The sequence below is a fragment of the Olea europaea genome, unplaced genomic scaffold, assembly GCF_002742605.1.
Source record: "Olea europaea var. sylvestris unplaced genomic scaffold, O_europaea_v1 scaffold1520, whole genome shotgun sequence".
NCBI classification, from domain to species: Eukaryota; Viridiplantae; Streptophyta; class Magnoliopsida; order Lamiales; family Oleaceae; genus Olea; species Olea europaea.
Genome location: NW_019232785.1, coordinates 92,091 through 104,826, shown reverse-complemented (window position 1 = coordinate 104,826; position 12,736 = coordinate 92,091). Strand labels below are relative to the sequence as shown.

Genomic DNA, 12,736 nt, shown 5'->3' with positions numbered 1-12,736 from the left:
TATTCTTTTGAGTTTAGTTCTTGAGGTATTCCATCCCTTTTACTAAATTTTATTTTTGTTTAGGTACCATGTTCACAATTATTTCTGTTTAGGTACCATGGTCGCAATCTTCTTTTTCATCTTAATTAAATCATAGATCTTAATATTGGCGTGAAAAATAAGATGGGAGTTAAAAAGGTGTCTTTTGCTTTACTTCAAAAATGGTTGGTTTCTTGCTTGCAGACACAACAATTTCAAAAAATATATATATGGTTAAAGTAGCGGATCCAATAATTTAGGATGTAAGGTTGAAATTTATTAAACCAACAACAATCCAAAAATAATCCACAAAATTGTCAACAAGCAAAAACGATTCATTAATTTGCTGATTTTTTTTGTTTTTCCCTTTCTTGTAAAAACGTGTTCAATTGGAGCTATTTTGGTATGGTTAGTACTTAACTTGACCATTTTTCTCAAATTGGTAGACGGTGCGTACATTTTAATAAAAAAAGTGATACTTTTTTGAATGTTTTGTTAATTTTTTTAGTGTTTGTCACTTTTTTTTTTTTTTTGTAGCGTTTGTTACTTTTTTGAATTTTGTCAAGCTTTTAGTAATTTTTATTTATTTATTATTTCTATCACTTCTTTAGTGTTCGTCACTTTTTGAGTTTTTGTCACTTTTTTGAATTTTTGTCACTTTTTTTTTTATTATTGTTTGTCACTCTTTTTTTTTTTCTAATATCTATTACTCTTTTAATAAAAAATAGAACTATCACTTTTTTGAATTTCTGTAACTTCTTCTAGTGTTTGTCACTGTATGAGTCTTTTTATCGCTTTTCTGAGTATTTATTACATTTTTGAATTTTTATCACATTTTTTGAGTATTTTTGTCTTTTTCTTTTTGAATTTCTGTCACTATTTTTAATGTTTTTCACCTTTTTTTTATTCTTTGTCATTTTTTTATTGCATGTTACTTTTTTAAATTCCTGCCATTTTTTAATAAAATATGGCACTATTACTTTTTAAGTGTTTTGTTGCTTTTTTGAATTTTTTTTCACTTTTTTAGTGTTTATAACTTTTTTTAATTTTCTGTCACTTTTTTTGTTGTTTGTTGATTATTATTATCATTATTATTATTGTTTGAATTTTTATCACTTTTTTGAGTGATAAACATCAATTTTTTTTTTTTTATTAAAGTAACATTGTATGTCACTTTTTTAATAAAAGAAAAGACATTTGATTTTAAAATGTGACATTATATATCACTTTATAATAAAAATGTGACACTTTTACTTCCAAACTACATTTCATATGATTTTTCAAAATATCTCTAATTTTAAGGGTATTTTTGTAGGTTGTCCACTATAAATCTAATTATAATTTCACTTTATAGTTTCTCTTGTTTTATCCAAAGAGTAAAATGTTGTTTGCTTTCAATATTAGGGTCTGTTTGATTGCAAATATGGAATTGAATTAAATTAAAAACGAATTTCAGGAAATTGAATTACCTAAAAATTATTTTCCTAAAAATTGTAAATTATTGTGTTTGATTGGTATAATTTTTCACGTGGAAAATGTTGAAATAAAAGTGTTTTTTATGTTCGTTTGGCTTTATTTTACATGAAAATTGTCAATTAAATGGATGGAATTTACTGGTATTGGAAAATAAATTTGTTTCCATTACCAAAACAAAAAAAAAAATTTAAAATAAAATAAAATATTCAAGAAATTCAACTATCTTTGGTAGTTCGTTTGACTTTATTTTACATGAAAATTGTCAATTAAAGGGAAATATTTTTTTACAATAATTCTTAGAATTTGTTCTCATTACAAAAATAATAATAATAAATAATAATAATAAAATAAAATAATTGCTACAGTATTCGGGAAAATCAATTATTGGTTTTCCATGAAAACATGGAAACCCACACTTTCCAAGACAATCAAGAATTGGAATTCCATGGAAATAATTGTGCTACCAAACAACAAAAAAATGGAAAAGATGGAATTGAAATTCCATTTCCATGTAATTCCATGCTATCAAATACTGCCTTAGTAGTGTTTGATAACCTCCAATTCCACGGAAAATGGAAATTCATTTCCACCTTTTGTCAAAAATGAGTGTTTGATAGGTAAAAAATTCTAGAAAATTCATTTTTCATGATTCTTGCCATCTAAGCAATTTTCCCACTTTTCCTTGAATTGGAATTCTCATGGTGAGAATTCTAATTCCGATTTACTGTAGCGGAATTTTTTTTTCATGTTTTTTTTTTTTGTGGCAATGGAAACAAATTTTAAAAATTATTGTAAGAAAATATTTCCCTTTAATTGACAATTTTCATGTAAAACAAAGTCAAATGAACACCAAAAGATAGATGATTTTTTTGAATTTTTTTTTTTGAGCAATGGAAATAAATTTCATCCACAATACCAGTAAATTATATCCCTTTAATTGACAATTTTCATGTAAAACAAAGTCTAACGAACATCAAAAAACACTTTAATTTAAACATTTTTTACGTGAAAAATTATACCAATCAAACACAATAATTTGCAATTCCCAGGAAAACAATTTCCCATCAATTCAATTCCCTGGAATTTGTTTTATTTCCGCCCAAATTCCATCTTTACAATCAAACGGACCCTTATTATATCTTACAATTGAAAAAAATAAAATAAAAAATCATTTTGTTTTTGAAAAAGAAAAGTTAAAACACTTTATAATTGCACTGTCGTATTTTTAACTATCTAGAACTCTATATGACCCGCTTTACATTATTTAGTAATTTTCAATATTATATATCGTAATTTCGTCAATGTCGAAATTTAAACTACTGTATTTGATTTCAACACTCAACAGTGGGGTGTTGGCTAACTTAAGGAAATTATAATCTGTTTGTTCACGCTTCCATGTTTGGCCGGTTGTTGAAGAAAACAACCTAACAATTTTAAGCTGTAGCCAAGAAAAAAATGGTGAGTTGTGGCCACCGGAATAATTCAAATTTTTAGTCAATCCTTATTAATTACGTGATTCTAATTCTGTTTGCCGGTTACATATATTTTAAGAAAACTATACTTATAATTCATGCAAATCCTTAAAATATAATAGTTATTTATAATTTATAGAAACTTCCATGAGGTCGATTTTGTCCTTCTCTCTTATTTTATTCTTATATATCCTTTCTTTTCTTTTCTTTTCTTAATATTAATTAAGACAAAAATAAATTGTTTTCAATTTTCAGAATTTTAATTTTTTAATCTTGTCTATAAATAATCTTAATCATATTTTTGTGAATATTGATTTCTCATTCAAATGAACAAACTAAAATTAATTTAAGATAATTAATAAAACTAAAAAATATATAAAATTAAACATTTGATGAATTTCGAACTAAATTTATTAAATTATTCTCAAATATTTATTTATGTTTTTGGTTAATTTCTTGTGAGTCGTACTTGAAAAAATAATCATATTCAATAATTTTATAACAATATTATAATGGTATTAAAAATTTCAACTAGCTTTATTAATTTGTTTTAAAACATTTTTTTTTATATATGATGAGTTAATTATTTGTCAATCATATTTGAAATTGAATTTAAGCAAAGACCTTTATTCAATTGAAATTGAATTTTCACGTTCCAAAAACATCACCAACAAGTTATTAAGATTTGGAGTTCCATCTTAAAAAGGTCGAATTTATTAAATAGAACAATCCAATCATTTATAAGTTGGTCTATATGTTTATCTTTATTCGATATTAGATTTTTATCCCTTAAAATGACCCCACAAGATAGTGGCTTTTTTGAGTAGTACAATCTTAAAATTCATGTGCTCATTTTCTGAGTGCTAATCGAATCAAATCGCTTGTTGAAACTTAATGAATTCCAATATCATATTAAAATTTGGAGTTCTATCTTAAAAAATCAACTTTATTAAAAGGGGCATCACAATCTTTTATAAATTGGTCCGTAAATTCATTTTTATTCGATTTGAAATTTTTATCCCTTAAGACAAGTCCACTGCAATTTTTAGTAACTCGAGTTTTCTAGTTCAACATGATTCTAAATGAGTAAAATATATCTATATATTTATAACTTGTTTAATACTATTTTGATAAAAAATTATTAACTTTTCAACTTGTCAAACCTAAAATTTTTATCCACATTTCATGAAATTCAAAAACCTTTATTAACTTTCTAATCGCATATCAAAATCAGTTAACATTTTATCAAAAACTTTGTCAAGCAATGTTTGACACTCGTTTAAATTATAATTAATTTTTCACTCTCTACTTATTAATCACACATTTTTCAATGAAATAATATTATACATAATCTCAAAACTTTTTTTTTTAATCACACATTCTTTAAGTTTTGAGATTATGTATAATATTATGTATAAATTTTCAAAATATATTCTTCCCAAATTCGAATTTTCCTAATCCATTAAATTGTATTGTACACTCCACCGACAAAGAGTGACTAATATATAGCCTACGTACTATCAATTGGAAGAAACAATCCAAATTGGTTTAGTGGACCTACACTTTTGTTAGAAACCCTGCAAATCTGGACTGCAGAGCACTTAAAAAGTGGCGTTTACGTTGGTTCAGAGAACAAATAAGAAAAAGTGGTCAAAGCCAAGAAAGTCAGATAGATTTTATTTTTATTTTTTTTGTCGTTCAGTCTCGGATCATAGTTTTTTAAGCCAATGTACGTGAAGATTGAACGTGCAGATGGATAGACAGACAGACAGACAATGTTAAGGCAGTCCCCTTTTATGTAAAAAATGAAGTTTATAATAGTGATTTTTTTAAGAATATGGTTAAAAAATAGATAAAAATTTTGAATTTACGAGTAAAATACTTTAATGGAATAACGTGTGGTTAAAAATAAATTTGAAAAAAAAAATAGTTTATAGAGAATGAACCTCAAACAATAGGCTAAATTTGAATAGGATCATGCTATACAAACATAATGATTGACATGCGAGATGATCGAACACTCACACCTCGGGGGTCAGGCATTATTTTATTCATACGGGGTCCACGCTCCATGTGAGGGTCGATCACCCATTCGATTACCAAAATTCAAGCACTTCAACATTTTCCATTTGAATATTTAAGCCAGTAAATATGAGTTACATGCACATACTTCACATATGTGGACTTTTTGATTAACCACATTGTCTAGAAAGTCAGTAGAGAAATGTTACATCTATTTTGATCCTATTTTGAACATTCAATAGGATAACTAAAAAGGCCTGTAAGAGCCAGAAATATTTATAAATTTTATGGCTGGCTCTTTTTTTATAGTCCTTAAAATTTACCAACTCATCAACAAGATTTAGAAGCATTCCACACCTACATAATACATTTCACAAGTAGAAGATATAGGGATTAATTTTCTTTACTCTAATCTCTATATAATCGAGCTTTACTTTCATGGTGAAATCATATGGGGATCCATGCACATTCTTTATTCTATCTAGTCGATCTTAATCACCTGCATTTCTCCATATTTCTTCGAGTTCCATAGCGAATGCCTTCTGTCTTCCGACAACTATAGTGATGTGATCTTTGTTTTCGACAACCTTAACGTGGGCTCGAGGAATTCGGGATTTTACATTGTAACTGCACTCCACTGGAATAAGTTCGTCGTCTTTGCCATGGAATATAATGATATCGCACTTTAACCGGTTCTTAACCTCGTCCAGATATCCTTCTATTTTTCCAGCAGTACCACAAATAATGTTGTGTAGAGTATGCCACGCAGCGTTATGTGTGTGTAAGAAAAATCCCTCCATTAAGTACGTTCTGATCCTGTATTGTTTACAGATTATAAGTTTACTTTGACAACGAGTAAAATAGTAACAGACATTACTTATTACGAACGTTAAACCTAAATCAGCTTCTGTCCTTTTCAAATAAAAGTCTCAATGACATTTGACCTGTTTTAGCTTTGCTTTTAAAAGTTTTTTAAAATTTTATTAATTTACCAAGAAAATACAATCATATTTCATTTTTTGTGCTAGTTTAAATATTAAATAGTCCATAATTATTTCATGCCAGCTTTTTTATTTAAAAAAAAGGGGGAAAAATCTTAAAGGTCATGGACCATAATTATCGGTGGAGATAAACCATTTATATACAGAACATTAATTACAGAATAATACTATTTGCAGTCGCTACGTGGCATACATATGACAAGTGGTTATATGATACATTAATGAATAAAAAAACTATCACATTAATGTATCAAATAATCACCTGTCATGTGTATGTTACATAGGGGGATTGCCGCAGTGAGCGACTGCAAATAACATCACTCTTAATTACAACATTGTACAAGTCATGATTAGGCCGTTTACATTGTATTTTTGATATGAATAAAGCCCCAGTACACCCCCCTCATATGAGAGAAAGGACGGCCCACGGCTAATTAATTCGTGAGCCCTGTCCCTTATGTGAGGGGCTCGTGTGTGTGGAGTGTCAACCAAAATGTACACATCATTATTGTTTAGATATTAGTCCATGCCACGTTGTAGACTTCATTTAGCATTGATTAGTGCCACTAATCATCACTGGTGTTAAGTACTAATCTATGTGACATTTACATAATATTGAATAATAAATTCATTTAAATGAAAAGTCAAATGATTCGTATGATTAAGCCTATAAAATGTAAACCCGTGCTCTAGTACAATTGGTGCTTAGATAACATTATCCTTTAGTATTTACCTTTAGCTCTGCCATATTTTTGGCGTTAACAAAGTCTATCCAAAAGTGTTTTCAATATGCAGTTGTGACTCGACTTATCAACCATTTGAATAGGCTGGAATAAGATATTGACCAAAGAAATTTGTTAGGTCTGATAGTAGGAGACTTGTACATACCTGTTTCTGGTGATCAGTTTGGTGAGAAATTCCCAGAGACGGTGGTTCTTGCAAATTAGAAGGCAGATCGTCCGGCTTATGTGCTCATACCAGCAAGCAATCGACGCGCCAAAAGCTATAAATGGCCACACACGCCGTGGGGCCACTCTTCTCATCATATATTGTGTGGCTTGTTCATCTTTTGGTAGTGGAAAATATGGCTGCCATATATCTATTATTATTTTTTTCATATATATGATTTAATTATTAAGAAAATAATGTTTACGTGTACTTAAATAAATGCATGCAATAATTGACAATTTCTAAGTACAAGTTTTCTCTGTTAGCGTGTTTAATGTATACTTTTCGAGAAAAGATTCTATGAGAAGTAATCGTTTGAGAAAGTGTGATTAAAAAATAAGGAAAAGTTATTAGTTCACGTAAAAATATATTTTACTTAAAAAGTGTGTAGTTAAAAATGAGTTTGAAAAAAAAATGGATTTTAAAGAATATGTACCAAACATGGGCTAAGGTTTTAGAGTTTGGAGTTTCATGCATGTTTCGTCTAAGATTTTGTTAAATTCTCTTGTTAAAGTTTAAATAGATAGAGAGGGACATTGATGAAAAAAGAGAAATTAGAACTCACCGGTGCAAGTAGAGTTAGGGACTTGACAGAGCCAGGATGCTTGACTGCAAGTGCAAGAGCCAAAATGCANTGACAATTTCTAAGTACAAGTTTTCTCTGTTAGCGTGTTTAATGTATACTTTTCGAGAAAAGATTCTATGAGAAGTAATCGTTAGAGAGAGTGTGATTAAAAAATAAGGAAAAGTTATTAGTTCACGTAAAAATATATTTTACTTAAAAAGTGTAGTTAAAAATGAGTTTGAAAAAAAATGGATTTTAAAGAATATGTACCAAACATGGGCTAAGGTTTTAGAGTTTGGAGTTTCATGCATGTTTCGTCTAAGATTTTGTTAAATTCTCTTGTTAAAGTTTAAATAGATAGAGAGGGACATTGATGAAAAAAGACAAATTAGAACTCACCGGTGCAAGTAGAGTTAGGGACTTGACAGAGCCAGGATGCTTGACTGCAAGTGCAAGAGCCAAAATGCAGCCTAATGAATGCGCCACTATGTGGAAGCCCTTCACTTTGTATGGCTCAAGAACTGACCTTTCAATCATGTCTAAATGTTCTCTTAATGTGTAAAGTGAATCAGTTGGTTTAGGACTCCTTCCAAAACCAAGCAGATCCACTGCAAATAATCTGTATTTCGACATGGCCGATTTTGAAAAATTTGGATACAAAGTTTCAGTCCAAAAGGCTGATGATGATATGAATCCATGAATGAACAGAACATCTTCTTGCACATTATCTGTATGGAAAAACGTCAGAATGAACCCAAATTTAGTCAATACATTAAGATAAAACCAGGTTTAATGCATTAATTGAACATTTGTTAAAGTGTGTTTTCCTTTTACCTTTAGCTCCGTCAGCTTTGACAAATAATGTTTCTTTGCCAGAAGAGGTCCATGAAGTGCAGGTTTTACAATCACAATCCGACCATCTGGGAATTGGAAGTGATTGATGCCCTCCGATCCTTCCTTGAAGCATTTCAACAATGGTCGAATCAATAGTGAATGTCGATCGACTGTTTCTTCTTTTCTTGATTTTCTCACAAGATTGTATCATGGAAGAACCCGAACTATTGCAGGTGCCATCCACTTTAAGCCTTTTCACAGTAGATTTTGAAACCTCGTACACCAATGAAGGGCGCGTGTAGAGTGTGTCTGAGATTTCTTCAAGCTGCAATTTGCTTGAAGTTAAATGCACAATTTTAGACTCTCCTCGTTCAGACAGGAAGATCTTGCCACTGCTTGTAATGGCTGCTTTGGCTGAGGAACAATAACAAGGTTTCCAGTCTGCTTCAATGAAGAAATCTATGATTTTGTACACATAACACAAGACAAAATCAAGAACGTCTAGATGAGTGAAAACAATGAAACTCAAGACAGGGGGGGGTGTGGGGAGGAAAGAAAAGAAAAAATGAGAAATGGTGGATTTGGACACTTACCTACAGGTAACAGATAAATGAATTTATTGTTACATTAAAATCGTTTGCTGGTCAAGCGAAAAAGGTTTGGTGGTAGTTGAACAGATGCAATACAATTTTCTCTCAAGAAATGAGCTATTTGCTTTTTCCTCAACACCTTTCCATGTATATAATACACAATATTATTGCTCTTGGACATAGTTCAGTGGTGCAAAGAAAATGAGTAAGGTTATCTCATGCCTTCCTGACAGACGCAGTGTGAATATTTGATTTCTGAGATATGGAATTGGACTCCTTATGGGCGTATTGTACAGACAGCTCTTATTTCTTGGCTTATTGGGATATATCTCGCGATTTACTTCCCTCACAAAATTCTAAGGACAAGACGGTGAAAGCCCTCAAGGTTGGAGTTCAAACTTTTTTTAATACACAATATTATCATGTTGTTATAAACAAGAAGGTTTTTTCAAATCTTTTCTCAAATTTAAGACAATGTCGTTTCTTGTAGTCCGTAGAAAAGAAAACTCTGTCGGCTAATCAGTAGATATGTTAAAAATAGGATTTAAATTAATACATTTGACTACTATCTAATAGCTTAATATTTTTCAATTTTATGCTTTTAATTATTTGCATAACATTAAAAAGTGGAATATACTATTTGTATATAATGCGATGTCCATAAAGGTATTCATCTCCTCACATGGAAGGAGACACACTTCAAAGAAATTATAGTGGATACCGTTGGGGACATCCTAATGTGCGTGTAGCATCACCCTTAAAAAAGTTGGAACACTTTTTTTTTTCAAGATTCAAGGGCAGCCGGACCATAATTAATGAGTGTAAATATTTTCAAAGATAAGAGGCCCCAAAGCTCTTGCAATTATTGCAGGTTCTCCAAGCCAAATGACTTCCATCCCCTCTAATGTACCAAACCTTTCACCACCGTCTTAAGCATTTATAAATACAGTGTGAGGGTTCGATTCATAAGATATGAAATTGAACTCTTTGTGGGCATTAGTGTACGGGCAAACTCTTGTTTCCTGATTTGCTGGAATACATCCTACAATTTACCTTCCTCACACTACTCGAAGAACGAGACGATGAGAGCTCTCAAGATTGGATTCAACCTTTATAAATGTAGGATCATGTCTTTCATTATATTGATATTGATTTAAAAGGCAAATTTCTTTAGGTTCCAGCTCAGATAGAGTATTAGGTAAGAAAATTTGTCAGAACTAGACCATGTTGCAGGCATATCACATAGATGAAATCGTGGCGTAGGCTACTTTGTTCGTGCGTACAATAATCACTTATGTTTGGTAAACCAGACTGAATAGAGAAGTACGAAATAAATTTATTAATAGTTATTTTAGTTTTATTTGTTAAATAATGTAGACCTTTCATTTATTAATTGCTCGGGGATTGGGGCTAGTTTCCTCAGTAGCCCCCGAGTCGAATTTTTATTCGGGATATTATTAGATATCTATAAATAAATTTTAAAGTACCCCTTTTTTGCGAGACTGAACGCATGAGATTGTGGTTAATAACCCTTTTCTTTGTCATAGTGAACAAACTTGGTAAATATAGTTCCCACTTTTGGGGTGAACCATTATAAATATGTGTACTCATTTTTTTATTTCTATTATATTTATTATTCCCCCAAATGTGCACATTGAAGATTAACCGAAAGCAAGCATGCTTTACGTGCTTTTTGATTTCTTTTTTGTCTGGTTGATTTTTCAATCAAAAGTACTATATGAAATTTTCAATTTTTTCCTCTTCCCGTATCGCTATCCTATAGGTACAGTGTTTGAATTAACAGATGACACTTTCTTTTGTATAAATCGATCTTATTTCATTTCAATTCCTTTTCGATACCTCCCAAGTGAAAATATCTAATGAATCCCAAATTGATGGGTTAGTGTGAGCTTATCCATGCGATTATGCGCTCTTCGAATAGAAATCCTGTAAACTAGGATTTAATCTCTAGCATCATGCAATCTAGCATGTATTTTAAATATAATTCCTTCGAGAAGTTAATTATTTACTAAAAGACTTGGGACCATGCTTCTTTCGGTTGATAAAGATTGAATCTTGATGGCAACTGAGATTTATCATCAAATACAACGTCAACCATTTACTCAGATATGTCCCAGGAAAGGATACTATCTTGTTAACTAACATGATTTGCAATGACATCACATGTTCATAGTTAAAAAAAAAAAAAAAAAAAAAACATTTGTGCATCGAACCAAATTAATGGGCAGCCTTTTTATACTTAAAAAAAGGTTGAACCCCAACCTTAAGGGTCTCTCACCGCCCCTACCCTGGAGTATCTTGAGGGAAGTAAATCACAGGTTATGCCTCCAAGGGTATAGGGTGGAAGGCTGCTTGTACACTTGTACTTACCCAAGAGCCAAATCCATATTTAAGGATTCGAACCCTTGACGCGGCAGCCTCAAGCAAAGCTGGATTTCTCTACCCTTCCCTTTTACCACTTGGAGATGTGCCCTGGGGGCGGCAGCCTTTTTATACTTGGTTATATGAATGGTCATGGAGGAGAAAGCGTGGCGCAAAATATTTTATTGGCAACAATTATGCTGACCTTTCAGGCTTTCATCTTCAATTTGCTTCCTTTAAATTTGATTTGATTTGCATATGCTGAAGACAATACACTTGCAGACCAAACCCTTATTTAAAAGCCTAATTTTTAGGTGATGTATTGAGGGTCTATAAACGACTTTGTCAATATCAATTGGGCCACTCAATTTAATTTTTTACACAATGCCAGTGTTATAGGTAGGATTGATACACTAACATGAATAGTCCAATCTTTTTTTGTTATTTCGATATATTTGATTTCCCAAATACATATCTCCTTTAATGTACACTCTCGTGCATGGGTGTGTATGTATATCGTGTGATCTCATCTAAAAAGTCAAAAAATGAAACAATATTTTTTTTTTATTTTATTTTTTTAAATTTGATCTTGAACATGTCTACCCGTGCATGCTGGAACCATTTTTTGTCCATGGTCTCTCACATGTACAGTTTTCCATAACGAGGCAGAGTGAGATTTTAACTTAGATTTTTTGTCCAGCTTAAATAATATTTTTAAACAATTAATAAAGAAATAGATTTTGTTGACCTCGAAATTCAACCTTGTCGAGTGACCAACATATCATAGCTCCTCTGTAGTTTACGTGTATATTACATATACACTTTTACAATTATGTTGGACTACTCATGACCCTAGCTCCTTTGGGGTGCAACAGTTGCAAGAACTCGGATGCTCAAGTCAAATGATGAAGACAATACATTTGGGTATGGTAGAGACACAATGGAGGAGAATATGAATGTTGATTTTTAAGAAAGAATAACTAATATTGCGATGTATGAGTGTGATGCTCTAAGTTGCATAACCTTTGAAAGACACTAAGTGCAAACTTTTATACTAAGAGAAAAAATGTGATGTCCATTCGATACTTGATATGTGGCATCATCTCAACAGAACATTGGTGGCTTGTTTGAGCCAAATTATTTTTAAAAAAATACATTCTTCAACAGTGATTTAACAACATTTCAACCACACATTTTTCAATAAAATAATATTATACGCAAATCTAAAACTTTTTCTTATTTTTTAACCGAACGTTTCTCATTGATTTGACATAAATAATGCATTTTTTCTTAGAATGTGACTCAAACATGGCCTGGATAAGTTGAAAAAGTGTCAATTTCAGCCGTCGAAGGCATCTGGTTGTCTTAAATGGGCTGCAAGGCGACCACCCTATGTTAAAGGCCTAAATCTAAAAAGTAGGCTGAAAA

The 12,736-nt window shown here is 31.0% G+C and overlaps 1 protein-coding gene across 1 annotated transcript; it reads right to left on the bottom strand.

The window, feature by feature from the left end:
• Positions 1-5,333: 5,333 nt before the first annotated feature.
• LOC111376558 (probable lysophospholipase BODYGUARD 1) lies at positions 5,334-9,107 on the bottom strand. Its single transcript, XM_022999524.1, has 5 exons — positions 9,023-9,107; positions 8,337-8,924; positions 7,902-8,230; positions 6,878-7,077; positions 5,334-5,804 (listed from the first exon to the last, which is right to left on the bottom strand). Exons 1-5 carry the CDS (start codon positions 9,105-9,107, stop codon positions 5,480-5,482), a joined length of 1,527 nt encoding a protein of 508 aa, XP_022855292.1. The 3' UTR covers positions 5,334-5,479.
• Between the last annotated feature and the right edge of the window lie 3,629 nt (positions 9,108-12,736).